The following is a 17,032-nucleotide window of genomic DNA, read 5'->3' on the forward strand; positions in this document are numbered from 1 at the left end:
AGGACTTTGAAAATAATGAGATGCTGCATGAACTCCTTAAATCCAGTAACTACATGTCTTTATCTCAAATGCAGGCAGGTCTCTGACTCTTAAGTCAGATAAGTACAAGGCAGGGCGTGAACACTTCCTACTTCTGTAAGCCCATTTACTTGGACAGAGTACACAGGTAGACACCAACTGCTGTGACCTTGGAAAGTCACAGGGAAGAAGGGCAGGAGTCAAGCTGAGGCATCTGCATATTCACCAACATTAGATATGACTGCTGTGCTTTAGAGTCAGACACTTGCTAGCAACAATGGGAGAATTCACCACCACAGCACAGCCTTAGAAGCAGTGCTTTTGCTTGAATAAGTCACAGCCCACCGCTGTGTGTTACAGTAAACCCAACAGGAGGTCAACATAAGTCTTTTTTTTTAGCACCATTACAGGTCAGGAAAATACATTATGACATGTAATGTACCTAAGTGCAGAATCTGCAAGATGGAGATAGTTCTGCTGGGCCAATTCAATCAGAATGTACATATCTCTATAAAATCACCTGAATTTAAAAGATTACAAATTTTAAACTGCAGCTGAGTTCCTGCTCAGACCATGATGTGATCTACAGGTTTTTGATCCTTTACTTAAGTGATCCTTAAACAGCTTTTCATTTTCCACCTGCTAGAAGGTATCAGTAAGAATCTACTTGTTTCATCATAAGTTTTCGGCTGTACTCATAGGCAAGGAACAGTGCCCCATTGGCCACGAATGCACGGATCATAGTTGGCTTCAGTCCAGAATACAAGGCAAGTACACCTGGAAATGAAATCAGAGCCAGTTAGCAATTTATTTACCTGCCTATCTGCGTTAACCACTGCTTGTACCTTCAAAGGATACTGAAGTAATGCTTCTGCCTTTAGGGGCACAGAGTGCTGAACTCACTCGTGTAGCTGCTAACTGTAGCGTTACTGGATATTGATATGCCCAGAGCATCTAGAGTTGTAACATGAGTTTAGCCATTTAAGTGCTTATGTTTGAAGCTCATCTTAGGTATGCTCTGGTGAGTATCTTCCCTAGCAACAGGGCTAGCATTCATATCTGCTGCCACATACATTCTTACACTGTCTTCTGAAGCGCATGGCACAGGTCTTTTCCAGAGATTAGGCACTGAGGTAGATGCCCCAAGTTGCCAGGCTAGATAGGCCTGATTTATCAAACAGCCCTCAGTCAGCCGTATATTAACTTCTAGAGGTGAAAAAAATTTTATTCTGAATTTGAACCAGTCCCTTCAATTTTCATGGACAGGTTTGGTCATGGGGAATAGAGCTCATTCCTTTATCTGCTTTTAATGCCTACTGAGCTTTTGTTAGCTTTAAGTGAATTGTTTCCTGAACCAAGAGGCATGGTCTCAATTTCTAGATTCCAAGCTGTCCAGACTACATAAGGCATCAGTATTTCTGTTAGTTAGAAGTGTCTCCAACACATCATCAGTGGACATTTCTTAAGCAATTTTTTTTGTGTTTGGGGAGGGTAGAGATTTCAATGTGCAGCCCTAGAGATGCAGTTGATATGCTGCATACTCACCTTCAGTTCTCACAACAGTTACAAATGTTCCCATAAAGCCTGTCTGTTTTCCAGCCATTGAAAGAACCTGAATTCTAGATTTGACACAGTCCACAGGATACACAGCAATCCACAGACAGCTGCCTCCAAAACCTCCACTTAGTAGCAGAGGAATGGGACCTAAAGTTAAGAAATAAGTTTTATAAACACCACAGAAATATTCACCAACATAAATATCACATTTATTTCATCTATAGAAACAGAAGAAAACCTGCTTATCAAAGGAACCGGCTTATGACAAAAGTTTCTGCTTCCCCTACAAGCCTTGAAGTTAATCTTAAGCCACTGGTAAGTTGCAAATCTAACTAGAAAGCTCAAAGGTTATAAGGAGTGCTTCTTAGATTACTGGCCATGCTAAATAAGCATAACTTGGAATTCTCTTCTGACTATTAACTAAATTAACTCCTTTCCTTTCACACTTGTAATCACTTTTGAAGGCTAACTGATGTTACTCTAAACTATTTCACACAAGGTCACTAATCACCTATACAGAGATTTATTGGTACAGTGAAGTTACTTTGTGGCCAGTCATTTTTCATAATGCAACCCTCATTTTGTGTTTCAGACCAGGTATTTGTTTACCACAAGAGAATGTGTGCAGCTGAAATCTTGACTGAAATTTTAACATCAAGACAAAGTATGACTGTTCAGTCTTTCAGCAGGAGACAAACCATCTTTATTCTGGCCTCTCATTTGTTCATGTCTAATTTTCAGTGTTCTCTCACTAGCATTGTCATTACATCTCATGGTCAGCACACATTTCAGCATACAGTTGAACACACCTGATATAGCTAAAGACTTCAGATTCTCTCTAAACAGCTGCTGAAATGAAATAGTTCAGAGTTGTGTTACATCAGGGTCAGATATTTAGGTATTTTCATAGTGTTAATGTTAGCTCAGTGTATTTATTCTCCATTTAAAATACTGCTCTGTTGCAAAGTGGTCACTTCAAGAATTCATTACTATATATACACACAAAACGCAGAACTCCATATTTTAGATGCCCAGTTTCCTTCATTTTACTTTATAGCTACTGTGCCTCATTAGTGTATTTTCAGGGAAAATATGCCCCCCCTCTCCTTTATGTCCCCCACAACAGCATGCTAAAATCCACATGGAAAAAGAGGCACCATACCTAATTCATCTTTTGATCTCCCAGAGGCAAAGAAAGTCCGGCTCAGTTCATACCCTCCAAAGAAGAAGAAATAGCCTGGGACTTCCCGCAGCAAAGTGCTCGACAGGCCACGGTAAAATCCAAGGGGACCATCCTTTTGAATAACACCCTTCACTACTGACCAAACTGTACTGATAGAGAGGTTGATCCAGTTAGTGATGTTTAATAGGCAGATAATGAGAAGGTTACAGAACAACTGGCAACTGCAGTAACAGTTAAGGGTTAGATCCATTGCACAGACACCAGAATTCAGGTAAGACTTAGAACAAGATCCTGCTGGGAGCCCCTCACTGGCATCCAGCTTTACCAATACATGAAAAATCCCCAGGCTGCAACCCTCCCAGGCACAGCTCTTGTCTGGTTAACAGTGCACTTACAAATGTGACCCTGAACCGATACACAAAAATAAAAGATACACATAAAAGGGTTTCAGAGATACTGAATACTTACTTGTAAACAGTATACTTACTTGTGTCCCTGGATTATCTTTCCTGACAACTGCATTTCATGCATGGCCTGCAGCCGGCACTTCACCAGCTCTGTAGGACAGAGGACAAGGGTGGCAAAGGCAGAGGCAAAGGAGCCTGCAGCAGCATTCTGCAGATCACTGTGAGAGAGAAACTGCTGAAGTTATTTGGGCACTGACCCCGAGTGCAGTGGAACCACTGCACCTGTGATCAGCTCCCTGAACCTGTACTCTAAATATCAAGACAAACTGACAGTCTTGAGGGAAAGAATCTCCAGGAAGACATCAGTTACCTGAACTAGTCAGATAAAAACCTAGCTCATTTCATCTTCATACACAGCTCAAAGATACTTGAAGATAAGCTCCAACCTTTACCCTTTTTGCTACACTTCAGTGACTGCTGCACAATAAGCACTATCAAATCTTTGCCTTCTTAGATTTTTATAAATATTTCCATAGACTTGTTTTATTGGACAACTTCTCGGTACTCAAAAAGAACAATAATCACCTCATATAAAGATCAGTGTTTTTAAAGTCACCTTGCCAGTATTAATACAGGTTTTCAGTGGAAGATGCTAGAAATCTGTAAGCAAGGCATAAGGGACCACTATAATATTTCTATGGATGTGCTGTCATGGACAAAACTACGTGAATCAGAGGCAGCACAAACAAACCACACCACTGAACAAGACAGCACTGTAATCTACACTGACTCACAGTATTCCAAAACTAGGGCTTACTTTGTGGTGAAATCGTCAAGTCTGGGCTGCTAAACTGCCATGACTCAAAGACTCAGACTCATACTGCTTTATGAGTATGACATAGCTCTAAACAGGCTCCTACAAACACTGGTGTGCTAGACAAGACCTGCACAATAGCACAGAACAAGTGGAACTTCTCTCTTCTTTCCTGGGGAGTCAGCTGAGCCTGACCTCATTGGGACACAGAAATTCTTTCCATACAAAGGAGACGTTTTCCCTGTGTCCAGCAGTTTCATACATCTGTAGTATCGGAGATTAAAGCTACAGCTTTTTGTCTTACAGAAGCATCACAGAACTAAAGCTGTGACATGAAGCAAAGCTTGTGACATATTCAGATACGGCAGTGACTAGAACTGTCAAAGTGGGAGGAATCAGTAACTGCCTGCAGAGCAGCATCTGAATAATATGCAGTAAATAAGAAATGACAACATTCATTGCACAGCCCTCTTGCAGTATGAGCTTGGCAGAACAGAGATCTGAAATGTAACCCACTAAAGTTCAAGACAAGAGGAATGCAGAGTTAAAAATACAGTATGTGGCTGAGCCCTGCAGTCATTAAGTTATGAGCTAGAGCAAGGCAGTAAGGTTACACTCTGAAAAATAAGGATAAGAAAATATGGAATAGGTACCTTCTAACTATGCACTAAAGAGTGCACAGGATCCTTTGTCCTTCAGGAGAGAAAAAAAAATCAGATGCTATCAGATGAAAGGAATTCTGTCACGTGTACATAAAAGAATAGATTTATCCATAATTCAGATCTTCTCTACTTTTGCCTGTTAATGTTTAGTTCTACATACAAATTCAACTAGATGCACTGTTTAGGCTTTGGTCTTTAATACCGTGAACCTCACTGCAGAGGTGATAAGCCTTGAATCCTCTTTGAGTTACCTTTCAACTCACAATGCCTAATTCAGTATTTGTTCTGGATGGGAGAGTTTTGATCACACATCACAGGAGCCAGAATCCTGCCCTTAACACTGCTGCTGCTTCTATAAAAGGCATTAATCTTGGTGGACTTCTTTTTCCTCCAAAGAAAATTACATGCTGAAGATGACCAGTCATGTACTGAGAAAGTCAAACTGAGGTGAACAAGGATAACAGTTATTCCAGTTCAGATTTTGGCACAGAATGAGATCAGTTTGGTCAGACTAAATGGGCATTTAAAGACAAATGGATTTTAGCACTTCTCTGGTTATCTCAGTTTAGGCTTTAGCATGGAATGAAATGGTTGGACTAACAGATGTTAAAGATAAAAGGAATTTAGCATTTTTCTCTCCATTTGTTTTCTCTGATTCATGTATTAGTGGCATTTATTCCCCTAACTCGAAAACGTGTTGTTTTGTAACTGTCCTTGGAACTGTTTGCAAGGCTTCACACACTGACCAGGGTATCCCTAAACACAGGAAGGCCAGGGAAGCTTATTTCCAAGTTGCTTAAAGCTACAACTGAAAAGTGAGCAAAACCAAACTATGATAGCTGGATTTGAGACATCTCAAACATTATAAAATAATGGGAAAGTGACAAGGAATTTCTTATATATGGGTAAGAAAAATGGTCAGGTTCACCTCAGTTTGTGACTTGATAGATTTGCTTATTCAGGCTAAGACAGTATGACAGTTTTTAAACAGCAGAGGCAATGAAGGCAATTATAGTTATTAACTTCATGTCTCAAGGTTAGCCACCTCATCAGGGTTTCTTCCCACCCTTACAGCACACTACAAAGACTTTCCAACTCTCCCACAATGAGTATGAATGTCCTGGACAGGCTACATGTACTCAGGGCGCCACTGCAGGCCATGTCAATACAATTCTCTCACACATGCACCTGTAAGATGTCCCTACAATGATCCAGATGAAGGGATCAAGGGAACAGCACAAAGGGAGAAATCTTTCAAGTAAGCTTAAACCCTTTAAGTGTTTTGTCCTAGCACAGCCATGCTGTCACAGTATTTGCTCTTCAATCAATGATGCATTAAACAGCCATCCTGGATCTGGAAAGTACCACTACCTGACCAAGGAAAGAAGGGTCAGATGTCAGAAGTACTTGCTATTACTACATACTCAAATTAACTTCCCATTCTGCATCCTACTCCAAAGACATGGTGTAGTACCCATACGCATACTGTTTGAAAGCTTCCTGTGCTACCTCTCCTACATGCACCAGAAACATGCTGTCTCAGTCACATCAAGAGATGATCCTAGGACCCCTGCAAACCTGTGGTCTACCTCCCAAAAGGATTGAAAAACACAGTTAAGAAGCAAAGCATGCTGTTGGTAGGCCTGCTTCCTCATTTTAGTGGGCAGAATAAGATAAGGGGTCTGTAAGCTGATCTAAGAAAGTGGAAACAGCTCTGTCTCAGCTGAGATCTCAACTACCAGAAAACAGTGAAAAAGAATGCAAGTAGAAAGCAATTAATATAATTTGTTTCCTCATCACTTCATATTCCCTCATAGTTGGCCTCAGTCTTAAGATACAGCATATCTTAATATGTGACAGAAGAACACCTCACTTAATGCCACTTTAAAATATTTGTCTTGTACCTAGATAGCTACCCATATCATGGCAGAGATCTTAAATGGAGAATTAAGGCCTCCTCAGCTACCTCTATTTGGATAGATGTGACAGAGGCAGAACACAGCTATTAATAAAAAGCTAAGTGTGGGTAACCTTGCGTGACTCTGAGTGGAGTTAGGATGGTATGAGAAGTCTTTTATACATTGTGGAACAGCACAAGGATGGAGAAGGTGCAGATACTCTCAGTGCTGCACAGACGATATACCTTGAGAAATGGGCAACAGTAAGGCACACAGACTGCTGGACCACTGACGGCTCTAGAGTGGTGCACCTGGAGAAAAGCCATCCTAGCTAGAAAGAGCTGACGATTGTTATGCCAGTGCATACATCCATGACGTGATCACACCCTGAATACCCCGCACAGCTCTGGTCTTACCAGCTAGAAGCCCAGACACAGTACAAGAGTTCCAGAGAAAGACAAAGACAGCTACAGGAACATCTCTCTTACGAGAAGAGATTGCAGGAGCTGGGCTGTTTAGCCTAGAGGAGACTGAGAGGGGATCTCATTAATGCATATAAATATCTCAAAGGCAGGTGCCAGGAGGATGGCACCAGACTCTTCCCAGTGGTGCCCCGTGACAGTACAAGGAGCAATGGCCATAAACTAAAATACAAGAAATTTCACTTCAACATGAGGAAGAAATTCTTTACATTGAGAGTGGCAGAGCTGCCCAGGCAGGCTGTGGAGTCTCCCTCACTGGAGGCATTCAAAATGCTCCTGGACACGTTCCTGAGTAACATGCTCTAAGTGGCACTGCCTTGGCAGTGGGGTTGGACTAGATGATCTCCAGAGGTCCCTTCCAATCATAATGATTCGGTGATTCTGTGAACAGATTCAGTGCTCACTGGCTAGGAGGGCTAGGATCCTTCCATCCAGGAAAATACTCAGATGGGAAGAGGGGCACAGAGCAATGGATAGAGGTCTGCAAGATCCCAGGTAGCATGCAGACAGTGGCTATGGATCAACAGTTACAGAACTAATGGCTATCACCTGCAGAACTCTGCCAAAGCATACTGCAGATGCAAGGAGCTTTCAAGAATTCTAGAGGAGACTGGACAAGTGCTGTTGTCCAGTTACTGATGGGATCATACCATGATAAATAAATCCTCTGAACTAAGAACACAGCCTGGCAGAGGACTCAGAGTATTAAACAATCCCTTGTCATTCTTCAGATAACCACTTATTGCCAGTCACACCGTAAAACTAAATATTTGGTCTTGACACCATTCCATTCAAGCTTTTGAAACTTAAATAAAGACAATATTAGAAAAGTGCTCTTTCCCCTTAGTACACCCCCCTAAGAGAAGAGCCACTACTTCCCCTGCAAAATCAGAACAGCTAGAGATCAAGGGAATAGCAACTTTCAGGTGTTGCAATGCTCAGTCCCTTTGGTAAGAACATTCTAGGTCTTAAGTATTCCAGTTAACGTGTGGTTATCTAAACTAGGCAGCTGCAGTGACAAGTAGATGGTTCTGTTGCAGTTAAGCACTGTATCCTAGCACAAAGCTTACTACAGTGCATACTGGCAGAGGCAGGTCTAGGACATGAGCTGCACCCTGACAGTACAATAGTTGCATGATTTTTTATTTATTTATTTTAAAATGTGAAGCAGATTTCTATTACTAACCTGAGCTTTGTTTTCCTGTCCACTCCAACAATTCTTCTCACAATCTGTTGGCAAAATCCATAGCACATGAACAGAACGGAGTTCTCCGCGATGTTGGCTAGAAGTGCTGGTGTGGTTCCCTGGTAGAAGCCTCGAAGCCCCACTTGCTTATAGGTTGTCACGAAACAGTCCACAAGTCCTTTGTACATGTCTGGGAATGTCTGCATCTTCACCTTTGCAGTGTCAAAGGGCTGGCCAGTCACCACGCATGCTGTCCCACCTAAGCAAGCAGTGGAAGTTACGAGGGTGGCTGAAGGTTACCACAACTCAAACATCTACAGACAAACACCATTATTAGCAAAATTACGCAGAAAAAGATGAGTTAATTCTCCACAGGAAAAGACAAGTGCACTGATTTTAACACAATGGCAGCGATTGTCAGTGGTGGATTTAGTTACCCAAAGAAGAAAAATCAGGCATAAGAGCAGTAACAGCTTGATTCTCATTAAACATTTCTTTACTTTCCTCAAAGCAGGCAACTAAATGAATCTGATCACTTACATAAATGGTTCCGAATTAGAGGTATTGTTCTGCAATCAAGTCACTTGTGTTAACGAGTTAAAGCAGCATTTTCCTTTTCTCATTTCTGCAGTGAATCACAAAATCAAAAACCATCTGATTTCATGTTCTCTTGATAATAAAAGAAAAAAAAATGGAAGATTTGTTATCAAGTGAGGCAAAGATTCCTCCAGGACAAGAGAATACTGCTGAGAGTGTCAAAAACTGATGAAACACTGTGAATTGATAACCAAAGACTCAAGCCCTTTACTTCAAAAGTCCAGATGATTTTTATGTACATTTATTCCTACATTCTGGAATATAGTGTCCAGTATAAACTGGAAAAGGGCAAAGTTTCTTATCGTGTAATCTTTTCCAAACTCAAGAGCAAGGTCAATACCCTGAAAACTCAAAATATTTCCATCAGTTTCATCAACCACCACTTTGTCAACAGTGCAAATCTGTTCTTCCACAGATCCAACTCAATTCAGTAGTCTGCAGAAGAGCTAACATTACACTTTTTCAGTAAGAAATACCAGTGTATGCTGACAGCAACCTGTTAGAAGCCAACACCTAGCAGAAAGCATATAATAGGTGTACCTTATATAGACTTTATAGTTTTGCTTTTCTAGTAAAAGAACCATCCTAGACCAAAATAACCAAAAAAGGATAAAAGAACCATCCTAAACTAGAAGCTGATCTTTAATGAAAGCACAGTTGACATGCTTATACCTTAAAGAGGGCAAGTTAACGAGATGCCTTTTCATCTATAAAATTGAAATAATTATCTGCAAATGCAGATACTGTAAAGAAACTAAAATAGGAACAAATGTATGAATCCAATTAAAATTAGTTATTTTTCTTCTAAGTGGGGAGAGGAAGACTAAGCATTTGTTTAACCAGGATTATTTTCAATGACTTTTACTCTTTGCAAACACATTTGTGTCACATAGTTGTTGCTCAAGATCTAACTGTCATTAAACCTCATTCTCAATCAGATGGATCATTAAAAGCTTGAGAGCAAATCATGCAAAGAAGCACAAACAGCTTCTTGCTCTGGAACAGATAACCAAGGAGAGCAGCAGCTGGCTCAGACCAGTAACATTCATGGAAGCCTCAGATGAAAAGCAGAGCTGGAAGGGCTTAGCCAATGTTTATGTGCACAGAAGTCACCTAGATGTTAATCTACAGGACAAATACTAGGTTCCGATGTGAAGGCAGATGTAAAACATTCACATGTATAGAATAGCAACTGTTGGAAGAAGCCCAAGAAATCCAGGCATGGTTTTAGGAATGCAAAGCTTAAAAATTGGGAGTTGACTCTGAATAGCTGTTCCAAAAAGAGAAAGGACTCTCTTATTGGAGGTGGCACAAGTAAACTCCAGCCATGAACTTCTACCTCAAGGTAAAGACCAAGAGTCCCAGTTAATGTCTGAACTATTAAAGGGAAGAATAATTCTTCTAGCCAGGAATAAGGAATCTAAAAAAATCTAAACAACAAAACCAAATAAACCTGAAAAAAAATTAGTCAACCCTGCCTGAACATTTAGAAAAATGCAGCTCTCATAGTAAGATGGGAACAGTGGAGAAAGAGTCATACTTAATCAAAGAAGTGATCAGCGGTTGCTCAGATCCTAGGCAAAGGACTTTGACCCACAGGCAGCTAAATGATTTATTTATTCTTGTTCAGAATGTACTTGCCCCTGTATGTCATTACTTATCAGCTAGTGGAGACTGCATTCAGAGAGAAAGGTAAAACCAGGTCACGCATTTGCTGGAGGAACTACCTGTTTGACTAGTTAAATACACTCTCTAAAGGGTGCAGACACACACCTAACACAGAAATGAGCACTACCAATGAACATAAGCAGTACAAAGCAAGTATGTGGAAATAATATGGGAAATAAATATTAGAGGAACAGTAAAGCTGTATCTTTACTGCAGAGTAAAGTAGCAAAGAAAAAGAACAAGAACAATGATTTAGGATTACTGAAGTCATGCTGAAAAAGGTCTGAATTCCTCCATCCTGTCTGAAGAAAGAACTATACCAGAGAAGAAATAAGCATAATTAGTTCGAAGATTCTCTACTGCCAAAACCCAGGCAAACCTCAAGCGCATGCCCTGTTAGCCTGAATGCGGGCACAGAACAGTATCACTAGACAAATCTTCCCTTCCTCCTTTCCTGATAAAACACTGCCAGCTTGAGTGAGAGACCCCTTTTCTCTGGTAGAGGTAAATAATTAATCTGGCAGCCACAGACATTACCAACATGGTAATGTTAATGAGACAATGAAACTGCTTCCACATTTGTGACTGTCACAAGTGGTCCAACAAAACTTTATATCACAGACCAGACTGAAGGGGAAGTTCGTTAAGTGAGCTCATCATCATCAGTCCTATTACTGAGCTTCCCAGCTTTTAAAGATTCACACCAGGATGTTGTCTGAGCCAGTAACTCTTCAGATAGCCTCTTCTTGCCCAGTTTGGTTACAGTGTTCCTGTGACAAAAGCAGCACCTCAATCACTCACACAGTTGAGTTCATTCCAAAATTCTACTCGTGAGTGATTTTTAAACTCCTGTAAGTGTAAGAACCAACACTGAAACTTAAATCTTCCTCTGGAAAACTCTAGTCTGAAATAAGGGTTACACTTCCACTGTGTGGCAGGGATTTCACTAGGGAGCAGCAATAATGATGCAGTTACAACACTGGCCGAGATCAACTGCTTCATCTCGATGTCCTTAAAACACGGAAAGTGAGGCTTTTTATAGCATCAGGAAACTGCTTTTACAGTTGTCAGAGGCAATGAAACTGTCCCTAAGAAATTCTGTGCAATTAAGTTCTCTCCAGCATTACCTGCAGCTCCTGCTGTGAGGTCAATAGCGGCCTGAATAGCAGAGTTGATCTTCATGCTTCAAACTTGTTTATCAGTTACTTCAGAGTGAAGTCTCCTCTTTCCTGGCAGATGTGGAGGTACTTGTCTTCTGAGGGAAAAGAAAGATGTAGCATACATGATTTGTCACAATAACTGACAGGTAGAAGCATCACATGAATGCTTTCACTTCCACTCTTCAATTTACCTTCTTCAATGCCATTTAGAGGCAGAAAATGCTTGTCCCCAAGACTGCAACTTGGCATATTTGTAATTTGACTGACTAGTCTTGCCACATTATACAAGTCCTCTGGAGTATCACTGCCCAGCTTCAAATTACTTGGGCTTTCCAGCTTCTAGTCTCCCTGGATCTCCCAAATGAAAGCAGAGCACCTCCAGGGAAGAGTGTTGAGCATTACCTTTCCATCTCTACAACTGCCTGAAAGGAGAATGGAGAGAGGAGATGGCTGATCTCTTTTTCCAAGTAAAGGAGTGACAGGACAAGAGGCAACGGCCTCAAGCTGCACCACGGGATACTTAAGACTGGATATTAGGTAAAATTTCTTCACCGAGAGGGTGGTCAGGCATTGGAACAGGCTGCCCAGGTGGAATCACTGTCCCTGGAAGTGTTCAAAACTGTGAAGATGAGGCCCTCAGTGATATAGTTTAGTGGTGGACTTCGCAGTGCTGGGGTAAAGGTTGGACCTGATGATCTTGAAGGTCTTTTCCAATCTAGTTGGGTCTATGCTTTCTCATAGAAACATAGTCTCCATCAGGTGTATAAGGCTAGCTGGCAAGAATATTTCCCCACCCCATCTCAGCTCCCCACCTATAGAGCAAAACAGAATTGCTCTCATCATGGTGAACAGCAGCCAAGAAAACTATAAATTAAGACACATCAGGTATTTCTACGTGGCTCTCAGAAGATATGAGTAGAAAGCGAATGAATATGAACACCTAGAATTGTTTCTGGCTGTCACGTTCCCAGTGCAAGTCTCTCACACGATAGCATATTATAAATAAGAATTACACCGCAACTTTCAGGAAGGCAGCTGGAAAGCAGAAATACAAAGGCAACACTTTCAAATAAATCATTCAAATTAATTCAGTTCTCAAGTCTGCAGCAAGGTGGGTGAGCAGCTAAAACAAGCTTGCTTATCTGGAGTAAGATCACTGAGTCAATGATCTCTCACTGTTCCAGAACCCTGTTTCTGAGCAAGACACTTAGCAGGTGGTGCTGTCAAAAATGTTGCATGAGTCTTAACAAACACACAAATACACACATGAATCAGCCCCCCACTGACTTTTAAGCCTGACTTCAAGCACAGTACATCAATTAACGGGATTTTTTTCACTCTTCTACCTACTGTAATGCTGCTTCTGAAGCCTGCTGCCTGCCAAAAGGTATTCTGGGATAATATGAACAGGAAATACAAATTCCCATAGGCTAAATTAAAAGATTAAGAAAAACTAAAAATCAGACTGTATGAACCTCATCCTTTGTAGAACTTTTACATGACAAGCACAGATGTTTGCAGTAACTTCACATGTCCAGTACATGTTGCATTAACCTTAACATAATGCATTAAAAAAAAAAATCAATCACTATTCTTGTAATAAATGACACTAATGCACATACTATTCCCAAATTATCATTACGGATGTGAGCTGTTTCACTACTGACAGCAAAGTATGCTACATGTTATTTCAAGACCACATGTTATGCTCCAAGACCAAGTTACATTTCCTTATCCTCATTAGTGCTCACGCAGCACTCCAGTTTTGCTTCTCATTTAAAGGCAGAAAAGAACAGATTAGGTGGGGCAGCCTATGAATGAGGGTAACTCTTAGTAAGCAACAATTGCCTGCATTCAGTAAAATGTACACTGCCTGCATCATGCTGAGTGCTTACTGACTTGTGCCAGTCCCCAAAGGGAGCACATGCCAAGTGACCCACACTGAAAGCTTGGCAGCAAAAGGAAAACCAGAGATGCCTGTACAAACATGTAGGGCTTAAAAGCCAAGAAAGTTTAGTTTCCTGATCCATAATATCACATCTCTGCTTTCAGAAGGTTTACAACTTAGTCAAAACTAAACCAGTATTATGTATGTACATACCTATCCTTTTTTCTTTTCCTATTTCTAGCCACACTAGCAGATAAAAAACTGCTTGTAGATACAGCAAGGCAAAAACTGCTCTACTTCCAAAGTGAGTCCAGACCTCAAACCTGGAAACACAGCATTAGTAAATGGAACAGGTACCACCGAGTCCTCCACCCACAGCCCCAAACGTTACTCTCGGCTGACACACGCATCAAACACCAGGTGACAATCCCATAAGGTATCACAGCTCCTTGCAAGAGCCCACAAAGGCAGGCTACAACTCCACTCCCCAAGGTCACAGCAGGCCATGCCCCAGCGGCACTGCAACAGCGCGCTAACCACGCAGCTGGGCCGGTGCAGGGGACTCTTCACTGGCCAGACCGCGGGCAAAGCTGCGGGGCAGGTTTCATCCGGAGCGGGAGGCTTGGCTGCACAGGCGGCGATCCCTGCTCCCAGAACACCGCGCTTTCACCGCAGGAAAGCCCCGGCCTGCGCTTGGAGGGGCGATGGCAGAAGCCCGCCGCGGAAGGAGGCGGCCGAGCCCCGCACCCCCGGCCTCATGTCTCTCCAGGGAGGCTGCCCGCAGCTTTCCAGGGGACCTCCAATACCGCTGAGCCCTAAGGCCGCGGCGCACCACAGGCTTGCCTGCAAGCCCACAGGCCGCGGGACTGCCCGGCTCCCGGCCACAGACCGCTCCGCTCCTTCCCGGTCCGCTCCTCCCCCCAGCGGGGAGCACGCAGCCGCAGCCTCCCCCCACTCACCACACAGCACACCACCGGACCGAGCCGCTCCGCAGCCGCCTCTATATAGGCGGCCGAGGGAGGCGGCGCGGCTCCCCCGCGGGCCCGGGGAAAGCGCGGGCCGGGGAGGCGCTGGGCGGGTGTCTGCCTGCGCTGCCCCCGGCCCCGGGAGGCGGCCCCGGGAGGCGGCTCCGGGCGGGCGGGGAGACGCCCAGCGGCCGGTGACCCGGGTTTGGGGTGCACAGGCCGCAGCACCGCGCCCCCGTCCCCAAGGCCTAGACGGGGCGGCTCTGAGGCTCCTACCGGGGCCCGGTGGTGGCTGTGCTCCTGGCTGTGAGGGCAACACTCGGGCGGCAGCTGCTGCTCGAATCCAGTAGCACTTCCCCCCCCTAGAAACCCTGTTGCTGCTGAGCACATCCCTGGCAGTGTTCAAGGCCAGGTTGGATGGGGAACTAGTTGAACTTTAAGGTCCTTTCTAACCCAAACCACTCTATGATGCTGTGATTCCCTTTTTTCCAAAATACAAAATTCCCATTAAGTTTAATACATGTATTAGAGGACCAAGCTATACAAGTTTGCAACTATTTATACTTAAATATACAGCATTTGCAATCTCCTACAGTCTACAGTTACATACCTGACATCTTGGATACTGACAAAAGTAAAGGGATTTTTTTTTTTCTGCCTCTTTAGTGGGATTGAAAAGTCAAATAATTGTGGAGATACAAATAAAAAAGGTGCTCCTGCTCTGCCATCTGCTAAAACCTTTAGCTATATAGGTGCATAAATGACAGTGGCCTGTAGCTCGTTAAATTGGACATATACATTTGTAAGCAATTTGCTGCTGATCTCCAAGTGACTTCCTAAACTGAGACACCAGTTTTGTGCTCCTAGGTTCTTGGCAATATGAAGTGAGCAGTAGTGGCTTAAACCACTGTGATGAGGGCTAATACCACTTCCTCAGCTGAAACTACACAGAACTCTACCTCCTTCTCCCTTACCCCTTTTCTTTTGATTAGCAATTAAGTGAAGTGCTTGCTATAAGGCATGTAGAAGCAGTGCCCAGCTGAGAGCAGCAGGACACTGTGCATCCCATGGAAAGCTAAATGAACTGTGTTTCTAATGTGCCTCAGTGATCAGTAATACTTGAGATACTCTGCTGGACCAGGCAGTGTTTCTGGGCAGTGCTGTATGCCTTCAAGCCCTGCTGAGCTGCACGTGTGTTTGCATGGATTGAGACCTCAGAGCCATGTATTTGTGTTTACATCCATGATGTTTTCCACCAAATAACACTGACAGCTCCAACTTTCAAATCCCAAGCCAAGAAAAAGTGTTATAAGTACCAGAAAGCTAAATGTACATTTCCCCTCATCACTTTTAATTAATTGTAGGGTTCAGATATGTTTTTTCTACATGGCTACTTTCTTGAAATATTCTTTTAATGGTTTATGGCTATTATTCAAAATATGGCAATTGTTAAGGAAGAGCAAGCTAGGTTATAAATGGCTTTAGAAACAATACATCAAATTGTAAATGATTTTATGACTTCAATGTAGAAATGATTGCTGAGATGTGGTAATCAGTTAGTGGTTGGAGTTAGCTGTGCATCTCAAATGACCTGAAATACTTAGAGATCACTGTTTAGTGTCAAAGAATTGACCTTTGTACTGACTTCCTTCTTAGCCTGACTGTTGGAAGACACAGTTGGTGAAAAGCACTCTCATGCACTGAAGCTTGCAAATAATATGCCATTAAACTGCATGCTGCCTGCTCTTGCCGTTTGCTGCTGAAACATCAGGCCTAGAGTATTTGAGGATGTTTCTCCATAATGCCATTCCTCGGGCAGACCACCAGTCTTGGTCTTGTTTGGACCCTGTACAAAACACCGAGATGGTGAGAGTACTTGAAATGTTGCCCGAGATATTTTATGACTGTGAAGTGCAGCGCTACAATGTGCACATTGCCACCACATGGCTGTTTCTGCGCCCTGCACCCTTAGTCTACTAAGCCAAACCATACTTTCTGCGTGGAGGTGCTAGTAGTGGACAACGTGTAGCTTAATTTCAAAATTCCCCTCAAAAGATTTAGGCAGGGCAGAAATGGGACATGCGTGCAGAGATCTTGGTTTGTAAGTGCTCAGCAGGAATATGGAAGTGCTTTCTGGTACTCGAGGGGTCTGGCTTAGGATGGGTCTGATTTACAGCACAGAAAGCCACAACAGAGATAGGGCTTTGGAGGAAAGATGCTTCTTTGCACTATGAGAATTCTTCTTCCATGTTCTGTTTTCTATACTTTGATTGAACAATAAATAATTTTCCTTAGATTGCTTAATATCCTTGATAACTAGCAGTTGCATGGATGAAAGTGTGATGAAAGAGTGTATTTTTTAGGAGTAAGAGTAATTTGTTAGTGAAGTTACCTAGATTAAAAGATCTTTGTCTGGGAAGTATGGGACATTTGTGTATCAAAGGTAAAAAAAGTCACTTTGAAATTGCTGTTGCATGCAATAGGAAAAAAAACCACCACCACCAACCTCCCCCCCCCCCAAAAAAAAAACAACCAACCAAAACCGAA

The 17,032-nt window shown here is 42.6% G+C and overlaps 1 protein-coding gene across 1 annotated transcript; it reads right to left on the reverse strand.

Annotated features, from left to right (window-relative positions):
- Positions 1-584: 584 nt before the first annotated feature.
- SLC25A15 (solute carrier family 25 member 15) lies at positions 585-14,051 on the reverse strand. Its single transcript, XM_061457445.1, has 7 exons — positions 13,730-14,051; positions 11,600-11,724; positions 8,208-8,466; positions 3,246-3,383; positions 2,738-2,907; positions 1,564-1,722; positions 585-795 (listed from the first exon to the last, which is right to left on the reverse strand). Exons 2-7 carry the CDS (start codon positions 11,652-11,654, stop codon positions 671-673), a joined length of 906 nt encoding a protein of 301 aa, XP_061313429.1. The 5' UTR covers positions 11,655-11,724; positions 13,730-14,051; the 3' UTR covers positions 585-670.
- Between the last annotated feature and the right edge of the window lie 2,981 nt (positions 14,052-17,032).

Source organism: Pezoporus flaviventris, unplaced genomic scaffold, assembly GCF_033815535.1.
Source record: "Pezoporus flaviventris isolate CSIRO_AGI_PZ_B2104156 unplaced genomic scaffold, CSIRO_AGI_Pfla_v1 ptg000025l, whole genome shotgun sequence".
Classification (NCBI taxonomy): Eukaryota; Metazoa; Chordata; class Aves; order Psittaciformes; family Psittacidae; genus Pezoporus; species Pezoporus flaviventris.